Source organism: Nerophis lumbriciformis, linkage group LG04 (genome assembly GCF_033978685.3).
Source record: "Nerophis lumbriciformis linkage group LG04, RoL_Nlum_v2.1, whole genome shotgun sequence".
NCBI classification, from domain to species: Eukaryota; Metazoa; Chordata; class Actinopteri; order Syngnathiformes; family Syngnathidae; genus Nerophis; species Nerophis lumbriciformis.
The window spans coordinates 4,867,305-4,886,435 of record NC_084551.2 but is presented as its reverse complement, the minus strand read 5'-3'; the positions used below and the strand labels follow the sequence as shown (position 1 = coordinate 4,886,435).

Genomic DNA, 19,131 nt, shown 5'->3' with positions numbered 1-19,131 from the left:
ATATTACTTAAGGCTAATACAAAAAAGGGATTTTTAGAAATGTTGGCCAACTGAAAAGTATGAAAATGAAAAATATGAGCATGTACAATACTCAATACTTGGTTGGAGCTCCTTTTGCCTCAATTACTGCGTTAATGCGGCGTGGCATGGAGTCGATGAGTTTCTGGCACTGCTCAGGTGTTATGAGAGCCCAGGTTGCTCTGATAGTGGCCTTCAACTCTTCTGCGTTTTTGGGTCTGGCATTCTGCATCTTCCTTTTCACAATACCCCACAGATTTTCTATGGGGCTAAGGTCAGGGGAGTTGGCGGGCCAATTTAGAACAGAAATGCCATGGTCCGTAAACTAGGCACGGGTAGATTTTGCGCTGTGTGCAGGCGCCAAGTCCTGTTGGAACTTGAAATCTCCATCTCCATAGAGCAGGTCAGCAGCAGGAAGCATGAAGTGCTCTAAAACTTGCTGGTAGACGGCTGCGTTGACCCTGGATCTCAGGAAACAGAGTGGACCGACACCAGCAGATGACATGGCACCCCAAACCATCACCCAACCATGCAAATTTTGCATTTCCTTTGGAAATCGAGGTCCCAGAGTCTGGAGGAAGACAGGAGAGGCACAGGATCCACGTTGCCTGAAGTCTAGTGTAAAGTTTCCACCATCAGTGATGGTTTGGGGTGCCATGTCATCTGCTGGTGTCGGTCCACTCTGTTTCCTGAGATCCAGGGTCAACGCAGCCGTCTACCAGCAAGTTTTAGAGCACTTCATGCTTCCTGCTGCTGACCTGCTTTATGGAGATGGAGATTTCAAGTTCCAACAGGACTTGGCGCCTGCACACAGCGCAAAATCTACCCGTGCCTGGTTTACGGACCATGGTATTTCTGTTCTAAATTGGCCCGCCAACTCCCCTGACCTTAGCCCCATAGAAAATCTGTGGGGTATTGTGAAAAGGAAGATGCAGAATGCCAGACCCAAAAACGCAGAAGAGTTGAAGGCCACTATCAGAGCAACCTGGGCTCTCATAACACCTGAGCAGTGCCAGAAACTCATCGACTCCATGCCACGCCGCATTAACGCAGTAATTGAGGCAAAAGGAGCTCCAACCAAGTATTGAGTATTGTACATGCTCATATTTTTCATTTTCATACTTTTCAGTTGGCCAACATTTCTAAAAATCCCTTTTTTGTATTAGCCTTAAGTAATATTCTAATTTTGTGACACACGGAATTTTGGATTTTCATTTGTTGCCACTTCAAATCATCAAAATTAAACGAAATAAACATTTGAATGCATCAGTCTGTGTGCAATGAATAAATATAATGTACAAGTTACACCTTTTGAATGCAATTACTGAAATAAATCAAGTTTTTCAAAATATTCTAATTTACTGGCTTTTACCTGTATAGCGCTTTTTCTCAAGTGACTCAAAGCGCTTTACATAGTGAAACCCAATATCTAAGTTACATTTAAACCAGTGTGGGTGGCACTGGGAGCAGGTGGGTAAAGTGTCTTGCCCAAGGACACAACGGCAGTGACTAGAATGGCGGAAGCGGGGATCGAACCTGCAACCCTCAAGTTGCTGGCACAGCCGCTCTACCAACAGAGCTATACCGCATCATTTGTCTGCAACTGTAAGACAATCTGATGCGTCGCCATGGGACTGCCACTGAGCTCGTATGACTTGGACTATACCTGAGCTTGTTACTTGGTTACACCGAGACAAAAAAAAAAACTCTCCAGGGTCCTCTGCTCCAAGTGACATTGGACATGTGTACTCTACAACCAACTACAATTATGGTCATCGACACTTCATGAACAACAGTATTGGAACACTTAATGAGGTAAAATACATAGTTGGTCCAAATAGATTTTGGGGTTGGTATACCCCAATACTTTTTTCTACAAAATATGTTTTTCTTCCATTATTTTAAGATTTAACATTTGTGTAAAAATATTAGTACACTTGTCAAATAATAAAGGGGAACTGCACTTTTTTTTGGGGATGTTGCCTATTGTTCACAATCATTATTATCATTATATTTCATGAATTCCGGTTTCAGGGCAAATCACTCTACGGAGACAGCCCTCGCAAAAATGACTAATGATCTACTGCTAACGATGGATTCTGATGCGTCATCTATGTTGCTGCTTCTTGATCTTAGCGCTGCTTTCGATACCGTCGATCATAATATTTTATTAGAGCGTATCAAAACACGTATTGGTATGTCAGACTTAGCTTTGTCGTGGTTTAACTCTTATCTTACTGACAGGATGCAATGCGTCTCCCATAATAATGTGACCTCGGACTATGTTAAGGTAACGTGCGGAGTTCCTCAGGGTTCGGTTCTTGGCCCTGCACTCTTTAGTATTTACATGCTGCCGCTAGGCGACATCATACGCAAATACGGTGTTAGCTTTCATTGTTATGCTGATGACAGCCAACTCTACATGCCCCTAAAGCTGACCAACACGCCGGATTGTAGTCAGCTGGAGGCGTGTCTTAATGAAATTAAACAATGGATGTCCGCTAACTTCTTGCAACTCAACGCCAAGAAAACGGAAATGCTGATTATCGGTCCTGCTAAACACCGACATTTATTTAATAATACCACCTTAACATTTGACAACCAAACAATTACACAAGGCGAATCAGTAAAGAATCTGGGTATTATCTTCGACCCAACTCTCTCCTTTGAATCACACATTAAGAGTGTTACTAAAACGGCCTTCTTTCATCTCCGTAATATCGCTAAAATCCGTTCTATTTTATCCACTAGCGACGCTGAGATCATTATTCATGCGTTCGTTACGTCTCGTCTCGACTACTGTAACGTATTATTTTCGGGTCTCCCTATGTCTAGCATTAAAAGATTACAGTTGGTACAAAATGCGGCTGCTAGACTTTTGACAAGAACAAGAAAGTTTGATCATATTACGCCTATACTGTATATACCTTTATATACCTACAGTATATATATATATATATACCTATACTGGCTCACCTGCACTGGCTTCCTGTGTTCTTAAGATGTGACTTTAAGGTTTTACTACTTACGTATAAAATACTACACGGTCTAGCTCCGTCCTATCTTGTCGATTGCATTGTACCATATGTCCCGGCAAGAAATCTGCGTTCAAAGAACTCCGGCTTATTAGTGATTCCCAGAGCCCACTATGGACTGGACTCTTACTATTATGTTGGATCCACTATGGACTGTACTCTCACAATATTATGTTAGATCCACTATGGACTGGACTCTTACTAATATGTTGGATCCACTATGGACTGGACTCTCACAATATTATGTCAGACCCACTCGACATCCATTGCTTTCGGTCTCCCCTAGAGGGGGGGGGGGGGGGGGGGTTACCCACATATGCGGTCCTCTCCAAGGTTTCTCATAGTCATTCACATCGACGTCCCACTGGGGTGAGTTTTTCCTTGCCCTTATGTGGGCTTTGTACCGAGGATGTCGTTGTGGCTTGTGCAGCCCTTTGAGACACTTGTGATTTAGGGCTATATAAATAAAGATTGATTGATTGATGATTTTAATGTTAACCAAGTATTAGTGATGTTGTTATCATAAGCGCTAACGCAGACAATCTATTTATAGTGGCGACGAGATCACTCTATCATCGAGTGGTCTACTGCTTCCTCGCTTCCCTGCTCCCTGTATGTTTATTGTAGATCATAAATCATGCCTCTCACCTGAAAAATACATGGCTGAGGAGATAATCTGACACCTGAGGTGTGAAGTTAACAACGGTGACCACCTTTATCTCCTCATCCATTCACTTGCATTTGTCGCTAAGTTGGACAGTTTTGACCTCACAATCTTATCCGGTCTATGGCTAATTTTGTTGTCACTACATTGGAAGCATGATGATTGCATGGTTGGCCACTTTGTTCCATTTCCCCCATGTAAATACTGTAATGTAAACATAATTAATCAGTTCAAGGGTCAAACATTTACAGTCACATGTTTTTCCTGGATATGTTAGTCTTATTTGTTGAAGGTACAGCCTTTTGCAGTGATTTCTTTTTGCTAACCATTCCATTTGTCCTGCGTTTTTCATTCTTGAATCTCTCCTTGCCTTTTTGTTTTCCTCATCTGCAGTCACTTTGCGCTCCACCTCTTGCAGAAACAATTAGGGTGCTAAAACAGAGGAAGGAAATGTGTTTTGATATTTTGCCGGCTGATTGAATCAGCCCAGCTGAGGCAAATGAAAGAACCTACCTCAGAGTTGCTCATTTTTCTATTCTGCTCCTCCTCCAGGTGCACAGTAACAACCGTCACACTGAGGGCGTGCGGGTGTTCAACAAGGTGGAGTGTCTCTTCAAGCCGGACATCCTGCAGCCATGGTTGTCTCCGGCTCTTGCACTGTCTGTGCCTCTAGAAGACCTGAAGGACCCGTCCTCTCGAACCATCTCTTTGCCACTGGGAGGACATGCGGCTCAGATATTGCGCTGCAAGTTCTATTTCGCAGACCGCTGGCTGCTACTCAGCGAGATATCATTCCTGTCTGGTAGGTATCACCATCCTTGCCGTGTTTGTTTATGCCACAGAGAGCTTTCAGGGCTTGGACACCACCAAAAAATCCACTTTAGTTTCTGCACCCTGGAGACCTCTGAGCACCCACGGTAGGAACACCATTAAAATGTAATGTCAACACTGCCATTTTTAGGGCCCGCATGGCCCATTGTATAAGGGAGTCCTTATGCAATGGGACATAAAGACCTATTGAATTTGTAAGGTTTTATTCTTTCTTATTATTATTATTATTATTCTTCCGCAACTTTGCGCTGTAATTTGACCCCCTTAACATACTTCAAAACTCACCAAATTTTACACACACATCAGTAATATACGGCAAAATTTTTTATCAAAAAACCAAACCTCAAAACTCAAAATTGCGCTCTAGCGCCCCCTACGAAAAAAAAACTAGACTGCCTGTAACTCCCACTAGGAAGGTCGGAGAGACATGAAACCTTTATGTAGGTGTGACTTAGACCTAGATTTCATAATAGTATATTCTCGGGCAAAAATCAACAGGGAGTTGGCAATTCCCCCTTCAAGACAAAAAAGTACTAAAAACAGTAACTTTTGCCTCTTTGAGCTGTATTTTCACCCTCTTAACATGCTTCAAAACTCACCAAACTGAACACACACATCAGGACTGGCAAAAATTGCGATCTAATAAAAAAACCTAACCCCAAATCTCAAAATTGCGCTCTAGCGCAATTTTTGAATAAAACGCTGAAAAAACTGCTCCTCGGAAGAAAAAAATGACAAAACTGCCTGTAACTCCCACTGGGAAGGTCGGAGAGACATGAAACAAAAACCTCTATGTAGGTCTCACTTAGACCTACATTTCATAAATTGACAACCCCCAGCAAAAATCAACAGAAAGTTTGCAATTTCCCCTTCAAAACAAATTTTTTTTTATAAACCGGTCACTTCTCTTCAAACATTATCTCCTCTGAGCGCGTTTGTCGTATCAGCTTCAAAATAACACAGGAGAGAGATTGAACCCTTCCAAATAAAATTTATCGAAATAATTTTTCTAACTGCTCCGGATTTGATTTTATGAGCCTTCAAAGAACCGCTGCGCTGATGCTGCTGCACTGCTGTTTTTTTAAGATGGCTGCTTAAAAGCAGGAAGCACCAACGTGCCCACACAATGCAGACAAGGTAGGTACACTACACAAAAGTCTTGGGACACTTCAGACTAAAAGTAGACAAAAGTATTGGGACACTTGGGACTAAAACTTGACAAAAGTATTGGGACACTTAGGACTAGCACCTGCCAAATACGCGGGCCCGACCAATGCTGCTTGCAGCTTTAATTTATATTGTTATTATTATTATTACCACTACTACATCTATTTAGAAATTTTGCACCACAACCCGATAATTTTGAGGCCAGGGTCACTGCCTCCTCAGACTCCTCAAAACTAGAGCTTTATTCACACTGAAATTGAAGTACAAGTATAATGGAAAAACAAGTTACATCTATATTGAAGCGATTATCATATATATCTGATTTATAACACCAAAAACGTACAAAGTTTGCACGTAAATGATGAAAATATCAATCACGGAGCTTCTCAAGCTATTTTGTGAGATAATAAGCAAGTGCAGTCAGGTGATCAGTGACCTACTGGTGGGAACACAGTTTCTTTCAAAAGTAACTAACCTACTTCTCACGGCATACTTCGTGAGAGACAACAACGACCACTCTTAGACAAATTATGATCCTAAACCCCATATTTTCGAGCCCGAACACAAGGAAGATGAGCAACAAGCCAGTATTGCTAAGTGCTAAACCGACAAACTAACCATGATAAAACAAAAACTTACTGCACAATGTCCGCTCTCGCTGGGATGCCGACTGACGGGACGCTCACATAATCCCGTTTGGATGAAGAATCAAAGGTGCCACAAGCATCTTTTTGTGTCCTTTTTGCCATCTCCACGTCTAAGTTGGATGTTAAAGTTGACCAGCCTCTCGGTCCGTCACAACAACCTTTTATTATCAAAGGGAGAGGCATCAATGAAAACCTACAATTAACTTTTATCAATTGAAGAGGCAAAGCAACAGCAGCAGGCAGTGTGTCAACAACATAGCAGCATAATGCGCCGCTAAAAATACGTTGTGTGCGTTAGCGCTAGGGATGTCCCGATCCGATATTTGGATGGGATCGGCTGCGGATATTTGCCAAAAATTGCATATCGGCAAGGCATGGGAAAATGCCGATCCAGATCCAGTTTAAAAAAAACTCCGGTCCGTGTTTTCCAACGCACCTATTTAAATAATACATTCCACTTTTCTGCTGCTCCGGATATTTCCGTTCCGCATTATCCAGCACACCTTCAACACATCCATAATTGTCACGCAGTTGCTTTTAGCTGCTGGCATTACACGCCAGGCTCTTCTCACTCTTTCCTGTGTCTCCCTCTCACAGACAGCGAGTGCACCTTCTTACACACGTCACATACTGTCACGTCATACGTCACATACGTATACGTCCTCTCCCAGCAGAGAGCGAGGTAGCGGCATGGCTAACGTTAGCTGTGATGCTAGCGCAGCCGCTAAGGTGCGCACCTGCTCAAGCGTCCTCTGCGCACGGCAAATCTATGCCACGCACAAAATCAAATAAAAAAATAAGCGCATAACAATTTTCGACACACGGACACGACAGAGACAACAGTTTTCGTCATCATTGTTCAAATATTGTGACGTCTGTCGAGACGCTTATCTCCATTCGGTGCCACACGTCCACACCATCAAAATGCCGAGGCAAAAATTTCCACAACACCGTATGAAAAAAATTAGTGATTTTTTTAGTTGTGATTTCCTTCTCTGCATGAAAGTTTAAAAGTAGCATATATTAATGCAGTATGAAGAAGAATGTTTTAATGTAGACATGCAAGCCTTGAAAGAACATTTTGAAAATCAAGACTACATTTCCTGCAAATGGGTGCATTTCTACTCTATATTTTAACTTTAGATTTATTCTCATATCAAACTCTTTTGGCTGTCTTTTTGACACTTACATCCGGCGCCCCCCTCCACACCCTGGATTATAAATAATGTAAATAATTCAATGTGATTATCTTGTGTGATGACTATTATGATGATAGTATATATCTGATGGTATATATCTGTATCATGAATCAATTTAAGTGGACCCCGACTTAAACAAGTTGAAAAACTTATTGGGGTGTTACCATTTAGTGGTCAATTGTACGGAATATGTACTTCACTGTGCAACCTACTAATAAAAGTCTCAATCAATCAATCAAAACACATAGAATCATCATACTGCTGTGATTATATGCATCAAGTGTTCATTCAAGGCTAAGGCAAAATATCGAGATATATATTGTGTATCGCAATATGGCCTTAAAATATCGCAATATTAAAAAAAGGCCATATCGCCCAGCCCTAGTTCAATGATGCCGTTTCTGTTTGTCTTGTATAATTTTGTCTATTTTGTGTTTATCCTTGAATAAACAGGTCAGTTTCTTGTTACCAACCATTGTGTATTATTCAAACTCCCCTAATTCAGCTGGCTAGTTGTTATCAAGAGTACTAAAACCCTTTTCAACATGATTCTGACAACTAAGTAGGCTAAATAACTTTAAACTTTAATACATGCTCGGATAGGCCAGTATCGGTCAGTATCGGTATCGGTATCGGATCGGAAATGCAAAAACAATATGAGTATCGGATCGGAAGTGCAAAAACCTGGATCGGGACATCCCTAGTTAGCGCTTATAATAACAATATCACTAATACTTGGTTAATATTCAGGTCACGAAATTTAAATGGAGTATTTTTGGCTGTTTTTGGAAGTTTTTTTTTTAAGAGGGCCCAGTTGACGCGATCATTGTTAGCTGACTTTTTACAAATTTACGTTTTAGAATGCATAAAGAAAAGAAAAACATGTGTTCTTGTCTTGCATAAGGATTGTTAATGGTAAACCGCACATTTTTTTTCCAATTTGTACGTATTTCCAGTATCATTGATCAGCTGATATCGTCAGAGAGCAGACGAGTTCCCACCATGACTTCATCAAATCCCGAATCTAAGAAAAAATTTAATTTGGAGCGGAATATTCAAAACGGCTATCTGGTACTTGAAGGAAAACTTTGAAAAATCGTTCATGTAGGTGGGGGAAAAAGTATTCCAGAATCTGCACTAAAAATGTTCTTTATTCTTATTTTATAGAAAAAAAATCTCGATTGTTTTCTTTATTTTATTTTGCTAGATTTTTTTTATTAATTTGGATTTTACTTGATTTTATTTGTATTTAGACTCATTATTTATTGTTTTTAGTTTGTCGATAGGCTAATGACGCATACCTCTTATTTTCAATCAGTTAAATATTTTATTTATTTTACTAATATTATTTTGGATTAAACATGCAACTGTTTTTACATACTTTTACATTTTTCAACATTTAATTATTAGTTGTATTTATAATAATGATATGCACCTGTATTGCAATAGAACTGAAAATATATCATTGACATTGCAGTGTACAACAACATTCTATTCTATTCTAAATATTTATATACACTATACATTTGAGTTGTATTTTCTCCTAATGGTTGTAGCATTCATTTCCTATTCAATGTAAATGATCAAAAATAGTTACTTGCACTAACTTATTCCTGCAATGTTCCTTTTTGTTTGTCCTTGCTGCGTAAATTCAATTGTTATGCCTTATCGCACTTGTCCACTCATTTTTATTCTGCTGTGTTGCACTGCAAAACATAATTTGTACGGGTACAAAAGTAAACATAATTAAAGCTGCAAGCAGCATTGGTCGGGCCCGCATATTTGGCAGGTGCTAGTCCTAAGTGTCCCAATACTTTTGTCCAGTTTTAGTAGTAAGTGTCCCAATACTTTTGTCAAGTTGTAGTCCTAAGTGTCCCAATACATTTGTCAAGTTTTAATCCTAAGTGTCCCAATACTTTTGTCCAGTTTTAGTCCTAAGTGTCCCAAAACATTTGTCCAGTTTTAGTCCTAAGTCTCCCAATACTTTTGTCCAGTGGTAGTTCTATGTGTCCCAATACTTTTGTCAAGTTTTAGTCCCAAGTGGCCCAATACTTTTGTCAAGTTTTAGTCCTAAGTGTCCCAATACTTTTGTCCAGTGGTAATCCGAAGTGTCCCAATATTTATGTCAAGTTGTAGTCAAGTGTCCCAATACTTTTGTCAAGTTTTAGTCCCAAGTGGCCCAAAACTTTTGTCAAGTTTTAGTCCCAAGTTTCCCAATACTTTTGTCAAGTTGTAGTCCCAAGTGTCCCAATACTTTTGTCCGGTGGTAGTCATAAGTGTCCCAATACTTTTGTCTAGTGTACCTACCTTGTCTGCATTGTGTGGGCACGCTGGTGCTTCCTGCTTTTAAGCAGCCATCTTAAAAAAACAGCAGCATCAGCGCAGCGGGTCTTTGAAGGGTCATAAAATCAAAACCGGAGCAGGTATTAAAACGCTGTTCTGTTATTTTATACACAAGGGTTCAATCTCTCTCCTGTGTTAGTTTGAAGCCGAAACGACAAACGCGCTCAGAGGAGATAGATTTTCAAGAAAGGTGACCGGTTTTTACAAGAATTTTGTTTTGAAGGGGGAATAGCAAACTTCCTGTTGATTTTTGCTGGGGGTTGTCAATTTATGAAATGTAGGTCTAAGTGACACCTACATATAGGTTTTTGTTTCATGTCTCTCCGACCTTCCCAGTGGGAGTTACAGGCAGTTTTGTCAGTTTTTTCATCCGAGGAGCAGTTTTTTGTGCGTTTATAAAAAAATTGCGCTAGAGCACAATTTTGAGATTTGGGGTTAGGTTTTTTTATTAGATCACAATTTTTGCCAGTCCTGATGTGTGCGTTCAGTTTGGTGAGTTTTGAAGCATGTTAAGGGGTCAAATTACAGCTCAAAGAGGCAAAAGTGACTGTTTTTAGTACTTTTTTGTCTTGAAGGGGGAATTGCCAACTTCCTGTTGATTTTTGCCCGAGAATGTACTATTATGAAATGTAGGTCTAAGTCAGACCTACATAGAGGTTTTTGTTTCATGTCTCTCCGACCTTCCTAGTGGGAGTTACAGGCAGTCTAGTCTTTTTTTTCCCCCTAGGGGGCGCTAGAGCGCAATTTTGAGTTTTGTGGTTCGTTTTTTTTTTAAAGAAAAGGCAATTTTCGCAGGTCCTGATGTGTGGGTCAAATATGGTGAGTTTTGAAGCATGTTAAAGTGGGTCAAATTACAGTTTAATGTGGCGGCGGAAGAATAAAGAATAAAGAATAAAACCTTACAAATTCAATAGGTCCTTATGTCCCATTGCATAAGGACTCCCTTTGGGAGTCCTTATGCAATGGGCCATGCGGGCCCTAATTACGAACGGGCAATGCAGTTTTTAGGGTTGTTTGCCTCACTAAACAAAAGAAAATGCATGTGTATATTTATAAATTAATTTATAAAATCTGGTCAAGATAAGAATCAGCAAAATACCACACCCAGGAGTCTGAAGGACCTTCAAATTCCTGCGCTGGTGGTGATAAATGATGCATCGTTTGGATTACAGGCAAGAAAGCAGCAGGGTTAGAAAACTGCAGTGTAAGGTCCACCTGCACATTCTAAAAAGGTCCAATAATATTGCTCAATTTTGTCCCTTCCTTAAATTTACTACAGCAACCCAGATTTTATAAACAACTGCAAACTATACCAAGATGAATAAATATACAGGTAAAAGCCAGTAAATTAGAATATTTTGAAAAACTTGATTTATTTCAGTAATTGCATTCAAAAGGTGTAACTTGTACATTATATTTATTCATTGCACACAGACTGATGCATTCAAATGTTTATTTCATTTAATTTTGATGATTTGAAGTGGCAACAAATGAAAATCCAAAATTCCGTGTGTCACAAAATTAGAATATTACTTAAGGCTAATACAAAAAAGGGATTTTTAGAAATGTTGGCCAACTGAAAAGTATGAAAATGAAAAATATGAGCATGTACAATACTCAATACTTGGTTGGAGCTACTTTTGCCTCAATTACTGCGTTAATGCGGCGTGGCATGGAGTCGATGAGTTTCTGGCACTGCTCAGGTGTTATGAGAGCCCAGGTTGCTCTGATAGTGGCCTTCAACTCTTCTGCGTTTTTGGGTCTGGCATTCTGCATCTTCCTTTTCACAATACCCCACAGATTTTCTATGGGGCTAAGGTCAGGGGAGTTGGCGGGCCAATTTAGAACAGAAATACCATGGTCCGTAAACCAGGCACGGGTAGATTTTGCGCTGTGTGCAGGCGCCAAGTCCTGTTGGAACTTGAAATCTCCATCTCCATAGAGCAGGTCAGCAGCAGGAAGCATGAAGTGCTCTAAAACTTGCTGGTAGACGGCTGCGTTGACCCTGGATCTCAGGAAACAGAGTGGACCGACACCAGCAGATGACATGGCACCCCAAACCATCACCCAACCATGCAAATTTTGCATTTCCTTTGGAAATCAAGGTCCCAGAGTCTGGAGGAAGACAGGAGAGGCACAGGATCCACGTTGCCTGAAGTCTAGTGTAAAGTTTCCACCATCAGTGATGGTTTGGGGTGCCATGTCATCTGCTGGTGTCGGTCCACTCTGTTTCCTGAGATCCAGGGTCAACGCAGCCGTCTACCAGCAAGTTTTAGAGCACTTCATGCTTCCTGCTGCTGACCTGCTCTATGGAGATGGAGATTTCAAGTTCCAACAGGACTTGGCGCCTGCACACAGCGCAAAATCTACCCGTGCCTGGTTTACGGACGATGGTATTTCTGTTCTAAATTGGCCCGCCAACTCCCCTGACCTTAGCCCCATAGAAAATCTGTGGGGTATTGTGAAAAGGAAGATGCAGAATGCCAGACCCAAAAACGCAGAAGAGTTGAAGGCCACTATCAAAGCAACCTGGGCTCTCATAACACCTGAGCAGTGCCAGAAACTCATCGACTCCATGCCACGCCGCATTAACGCAGTAATTGAGGCAAAAGGAGCTCCAACCAAGTATTGAGTATTGTACATGCTCATATTTTTCATTTTCATACTTTTCAGTTGGCCAACATTTCTAAAAATCCCTTTTTTGTATTAGCCTTAAGTAATATTCTAATTTTGTGACACACGGAATTTTGGATTTTCATTTGTTGCCACTTCAAATCATCAAAATTAAATGAAATAAACATTTGAATGCATCAGTCTGTGTGCAATGAATAAATATAATGTACAAGTTACACCTTTTGAATGCAATTACTGAAATAAATCAAGTTTTTCAAAATATTCTAATTTACTGACTTTTACCTGTATTGTCAAAGTAATACCTAACAAAATTGAGCATTATTATCTGCAAGGTGATACAGCTCCTGTATTGGCTTTTAGGTGTACCTAATGAAGTGTCCAGAAGGTGCTGATGTTTTTGATTGAATCAGTTTTTTGTGCTCGCCTATTTTTCATGCAGAGCCTTTTGAAAAGGACGTCACACGGACACATTTCAACTATCCCACCGCGAGCTCCTCACCTGCTCTCAAGCGCACCTCCTCTATCTCCCCAGCGCCGAGTCGCAGCGCATCCAACACCACCGCATCAGTTTCCGGTGAGTCCGGTTCTTGCTTGCTTTTGGCGTGTCTTTCCTCTTCTGTGCTCTCCCCCCATTATCCATCATGCTTCACTCCTCTTCGCTCCCTCGTTATCTTTTATCTTTCTATCTCGTGTTACATTTGTCTTTTACGCAGAACCCAGCTGAGACGGAATATTCCCACAACTGTGGGCGATTTTAGCACAGAGGCTCCATAGCCCCTTTTACACAGCCGTTGCGTTAACACCTCTTTTTCTGGGTCTTGTTCCGTATAAACAGCAATAACTCTGGAAGGTGGGGCACCAATTTGTGCCTACCAGTATTCCACCTATTGCGATAGTAACATAGCCTGCACAGTGCCTGTGTAAAAAGAGTGAATGCTCGGAATCGGTGTGGAAACTTTTCACCGGACACTCACTTCTTCTCCCTGTGTGTTGTAGTTAAGGCTGCAGCTAACGATTATTTTTCTATCGATTAATCTATAGATTATTTTTTTCGATTAATCGGTTAATCTATAGATTTTTTTTTTCGATTAATCTATAGATTATTTTTCCTTTTACCGATAATTTTTTTTATTTAAAATGAAGATGAAAAAATAAATGTAGGCCAGTTTTTTCAAAAGGCATGGCTTTTATTTACAAAAAAAAATAAAAGTATGGCCACTCAGTCAACATTGACAACAACATGACAAAATATTCTGTAACAATGTAAACATTTAAAACTTTTGACATTTAACAAAATTAAAAGTAGCTTATTTGCTTTTTAATGTGCAAATATAAAAGTAAACATCCAGTGCAAATCTTAATATTCTGCAATAGTATAAGCATTTCAAAAGTAAAAGTATTGCTTATTTTGCTTTAAAATGTGCAAAAATAAACATCCAATACAAAAAAAGTGCAAAACGAAAATAATCTGTAACAATGTAAACATTTCAACAAAAGTAAAAGTATTGCTTATTTGCTAAAATGTGCAAAAATAAAGATAAACATCCAATACAAAAAAGTGCAAAAATAAAGATAAACATCCAATACAAAAAAGTGCAAAACAAAATATTCTGTAACAACAGTGTAAACATTTCAACAAAAGTAAAAGTATTGCTTATTTTGCTTAATAACACAACAATAATAGTATGATTAAAGTGAAAGTTAATTGTTGGTTTGTACATAGTATATGTAACTGTTAATGTTGTAAAAGGTATTTGCAGAACTAATTAACGTTAGCGTTTGTGACACGTCTTGTGCCGTGGGGTTCTTTCAGGACCGACAGACTGAACGCCAGACGGCTTTGCCAGGTTTACAATCTTTTAATTTTACACAAAGTCTTTTCTCTTCCAACTCTTTTCTCTTTCTTTTCTCGCTTTTCAGCTTCTCTTCCTCGCTCGCTCGTCGTCCTCTGTCTGTCTCTCGTCCTCTCTCGCTCCACGTCAGCTTCACTTTGGCTCCTTCCAGTCTCTCTTCCCTCTCTCTCTGCTGCTCCCCTTTTCTCCGCGCACCTGGGCACGATTGCGGCGTCGCTCCCGGCGCGCCCCACCTCGCCGCTCGCTCGCCGGCCCCGCCTCTCCACAGCGTTAAAGAGGAGCGCGTCTTTGTAAACACTGAACAGGCACGCCAAACGCGCCTCTCAGAGCGAAACGGTGCTTTAGTTTATGAATTTACAACGCAGATACAAATGACACATTCATGTTTTTGTGTAATGATGACAACGTATACTCACGCGGACGATTGACTAGTTGATGGTGATGGCAAGAACGCTGTCGGTTTTCTTTTCAAATGTTCCTTCATAGCCGTTGTGCTGCTATGATAGGCAATTTCCGCTCGACACAGTGTGCATACAACAACGTTATTAGGCCATTTATTGAAATACTGTACTCCCACACTTTTGATGACTTTTGGCGTGCTTTTTTCCCCTCGCTCGCACCGTCTGCTTTGCGATCCGCCATGACAGTAGTGTGACGTAAATATGCGACGCATCGACGCACAAAAATGGCGTCGACGTATTTACGTAACCGATGACGTCGACGCGTCGTTTCAGCCTTAGTTGTAGTGAAAACAATTATCCTGTTGAGCAAGTGTTGTCACACCATGAATGTAATGATCTAATGGCAGGATGTTGTCACTATGTGAAAGTGTTCACAGTTGCGACAATATTCCACCTTTGCTGGGTTCTGTGTGAAAGGCACAGCCAGCTACATGCTGGATCTTTTGTCTTTGAAATTGTACGGGATCCGGCCATTCAGGCGACCTCCCAGCTCTGATATGGCTCTGATGCCGCCTCCAGAAGGCAAGAGAATGGATGTAACAATGCCAGCATCTGTGTCCATGCTGCCAGGAAAAGGGATAGAGATGACTGACTCTCCCGTCCAAGCGCAGGATGCTTATCTTGCACATTTGCTTTAAAACAAGATAATGTCATCTTTACTCTACCTGGGCCAATCTCGTCCTTTGCATTGGTTACTTCTCTCCTTTCACCACCTCCCTGCTCATTCTCACCCTTCTCCTTTGTCCATCCTACCTGCTCCTCCTCCTCCTCCTATAGCACCCCCCATCATTGCCACCTCCACCTTCATGATGGACACCACCACTAACTGGACTCTCTCAGGTGAGACAAAGGGGAAGAGAAACATTCTCTTCCTCCTCTTGCGGCTTTAAAAAACGTCCTTTGGGGGTCTGATTTGACCATATACAAATACAGTGGAACATCTAGGTTTGAATTTTCCCATAAGAAATACTGCATATAACAATCTGTTCTACGGTCAAACTGTTATTAGTTGTGCAGGATTTTTTTTTTCCATTCACATTTTAATGTTAACTGTCACACAAGTGTACGATTAAGCTAAAGACTGTAAACTAAATCAAACCTAAAATACTTTAAAAAGGACTTTGTTCTGATGAACATGTAGCGTTTAAAGATGTAGAGCAGGGATGTCAAACTTGTTTTTAGTGAAAGCCACATGGCACTTATGGCTGCCCTCAGAGGGACGTATTTATGAACATAAATTTATATTAGCCTTATTACACCATTTTTAATTGGCAATTGTGCTTGATTATTCTATTTTTTACCGATGGTTAACTGGCTTTGAAATCGTAAGTCAAAATGACGAGCAAAATACATGTTTAATGTTATCTGTGGGGCGGCATGGCGTAGTGGGTAGAGCAACCGTGCCAGAAACCTGAGGGTTGCAGGTTCGCTTCCCGCCTCTTACCATCCAAAAATCGCTGCCGTTGTGTCCTTGGGCGGGACACTTCACCCTTTGTCCCCGGTGCCACTCACACCGGTGAATTGAATGATGAATGACAGGTGGTGGTCGGAGGGGCCGTTGGCGCAAATTGCAGCCACGCTTCCGTCAGCCTACCCCAGGGCAGCTGTGGCTATGAAAGTAGCTTACCACCACCAGGTGTGAGTGAATGATGGGTTCTACATGTAAAGCGACTTTGGGTACTTAGAAAAGCGCTATATAAATCCCAGTTGTTATCTGTGCATGCAATAAGATATTCCAAGGTTTAGAAGATACGCTGTGGAGGCCTTCAAAAAATGGATTCACCTCCAAATTCTAAAGCGATTCATAATTTTTGAGAAGCGATAAAAGAAAAAAAAAATGTATCAAAGAATCTATTTTTAGATTGAAAACAAACAATATTGATACTAGGGATGTCCCGATCCAGGTTTTTGCACTTCCGATCCGATAATGATATTGTTTTTGCAGTTCCGATCCGATACCGATACTGACCGATACTGGCCTATCCGAGCATGTATTAAAGTTTAAAGTTATTTAGCCTACTTAGTTGCAGTGTTGGGACTAACGCGTTACAAAGTAACGCGTTACTGTAACGCCGTTACTATCGGCGGTAATTATTATTATTTATTATTATTATTAGCCTTTATTTAACCAGGTAAAATCCCATTGAGATCAAAGATCTCTTTTCCAAGGGAGACCTGGCCAAGAGGGCAGCAGCAAGGTTACATTAAAAACAGTAAACAAATACATAAAACATCACATTTACAACATTAAAACTTGCTCACATGACACATGTGCATACAGACAAGGTAGACTGCAATCCTTTCACAGAAGCTTTAAACTCATTCAACGTAACTAGGGTTTGAAGTTTAATGTTCGATTGTAGGTTATTCCAAGCCTTCGGTGCTGAAAACCTAAATGCTTTCTTGCCCAGTTCAGTTCTTACTTTGGGGACGACAAATTGCAGAACATTCATTGAACGAAGATTGTGACTTCCTTGTTTCTTTGTTAAAAGACAAGACAGATAAGATGGAGTGATACCCAGAATGGTTTTGTAGATGAAAACATACCAATGATTGAGGCAACTCAAGGTAACTAGTAATCTAACGCGTTATTTTTTTATATTCAGTAACTCAGTTACCGTTACTACATGATGCGTTACTGCGTTATTTTGCGTTATTTTTTATGTAGTATCGGCTAGAAACTGAGAAGATCTGAGTGTTGCAGCGCTGCTGAAGAGGCGACAAAAAAGAGGCGCGCCGCGCGCTGTCTGTGTGTACGTGTGTGTGTGTGTGTGTACGCGTGTGTGTGCGTGTGTGTGTGTGTGTGTGTGTGTGTGGGAGGGGGCGTGTCTGTGTCTACTATCAAGACGTCATGGCGAACCCCGAAGCCGAGTTTCTTAAAATGGAGATATTTTCAGTACGTTTCTTTTATCGACCACAAAGAAAAGAACATTTTAAAGTTAAAGTTAAAGTACCAATGATTGTCACACACACACACACTAGGTGTGGCGAAATTATTCTCTGCATTTGACCCATCACCCTTGATCACCCCCTGGGAGGTGAGGGGAGCAGTGGGCAGCAGCGGTGGCTGCGCCCGGGAATCATTTTGGTGATTTAACCCCCAATTCCAACCCTTGATGCTGAGTGCCAAGCAGGGAGGTAATGGGTCCCATTTTTAAAGTCTTTGGTATGACTCGGCCGGGATTTGAACTCCCAACCTACCGGACACTCTAACCACTAGTCCACTGAGTAGGTGTTTAGTTGAATGTAAGTTTCAAATATGCTGAAACAGCTACAAAAACAACATGCTTCGACGAAGCTAGTAAAGAGACACACACTTCACCTCCACCTCCAACAGCGGCTGGATTTTAATGAGGCACTGCACACTGAAGGTACACACACTCTGTCAATTCTCTTATATACTCTTTCATTTTAGACTTTTAGAGTGTTTGATTATCACATCACTCTAAATGTTTAGACTATAAAGTTCACAAACCTAAAGAGGGATACTAGTGGGCCAGGCTAATATTTCCTTTTCTCTAAACTAAGTGGGGAAATGTGTAGAGTGTTCTGGGCTTCAGACATGATTTTATTTCAGAATTCCTTGAGATAAAAAAAAAAAACGCCTGGTTAGGCTTTATGTATGTAGTGTGTGCCTTTCTTGTTTTACAGCTATGTTGTTATTATGCTGTTTGTTACTTATGTATGTTAAGTTGCAGCTATTTAAAATAGTTTTGTCAATTTGTTCTGGCCTGAAACAAATTGGCCCTTTAAAACATATCTTTGTCTTTGTGTGTTGTATGTAGAGCACATTGCTTAGCAGAGTTCAGTGATGCAAATGCATGTCAAGTTGATCAACAGACTGTATTATTCTCCAGTGCAATAACAGTACTGAAATGAAGGCTAAAAGGGCATTAAATGGGGCCTTAAAAAAATTAAAAATAAATATATAAGTAACTAAATAGTTACTTTTCACAGTAACGCATTACTTTTTGGTTTAAGTAACTGAGTTAGTAACTGAGTTACTTTTGAAATAAAGTAACTAGTAACTGTAACTAGTTACTGGTTTTCAGTAACTAACCCAACACTGCTTAGTTGTCAGAATCATGTTGAAAAGGGTTTTAGTACTCTTGATAACAACTAGCCAGCTGAATTAGGGGAGTTTGAATAATACACAATGGTTGGTAACAAGAAACTGACCTGTTTATTCAAGGATAAACACAAAATAGACAAAATGATACATGACAAACAGAAATGGCATCATTGAACTAGGGCTGGGCGATATGGCCTTTTTTTAATA

At 40.5% G+C, this 19,131-nt stretch overlaps 1 protein-coding gene across 5 annotated transcripts in view; it reads left to right on the top strand.

Annotated features, from left to right (window-relative positions):
• Positions 1-19,131, top strand: part of ddr1 (discoidin domain receptor tyrosine kinase 1) — a 199,205-nt gene that overhangs the window by 142,309 nt on the left and 37,765 nt on the right. For 4 of the 5 annotated variants that reach the window (XM_061947702.2, XM_072912947.1, XM_072912945.1 and 1 more), the window contains 3 exons: positions 4,270-4,519; positions 12,978-13,112; positions 15,630-15,692. In XM_061947702.2, the coding sequence (XP_061803686.1) occupies positions 4,270-4,519; positions 12,978-13,112; positions 15,630-15,692 (448 nt within the window). The remainder of the gene's footprint in view (positions 1-4,269; positions 4,520-12,977; positions 13,113-15,629; positions 15,693-19,131) is intronic. The other variant, XM_072912946.1, reaches the window with a different exon arrangement.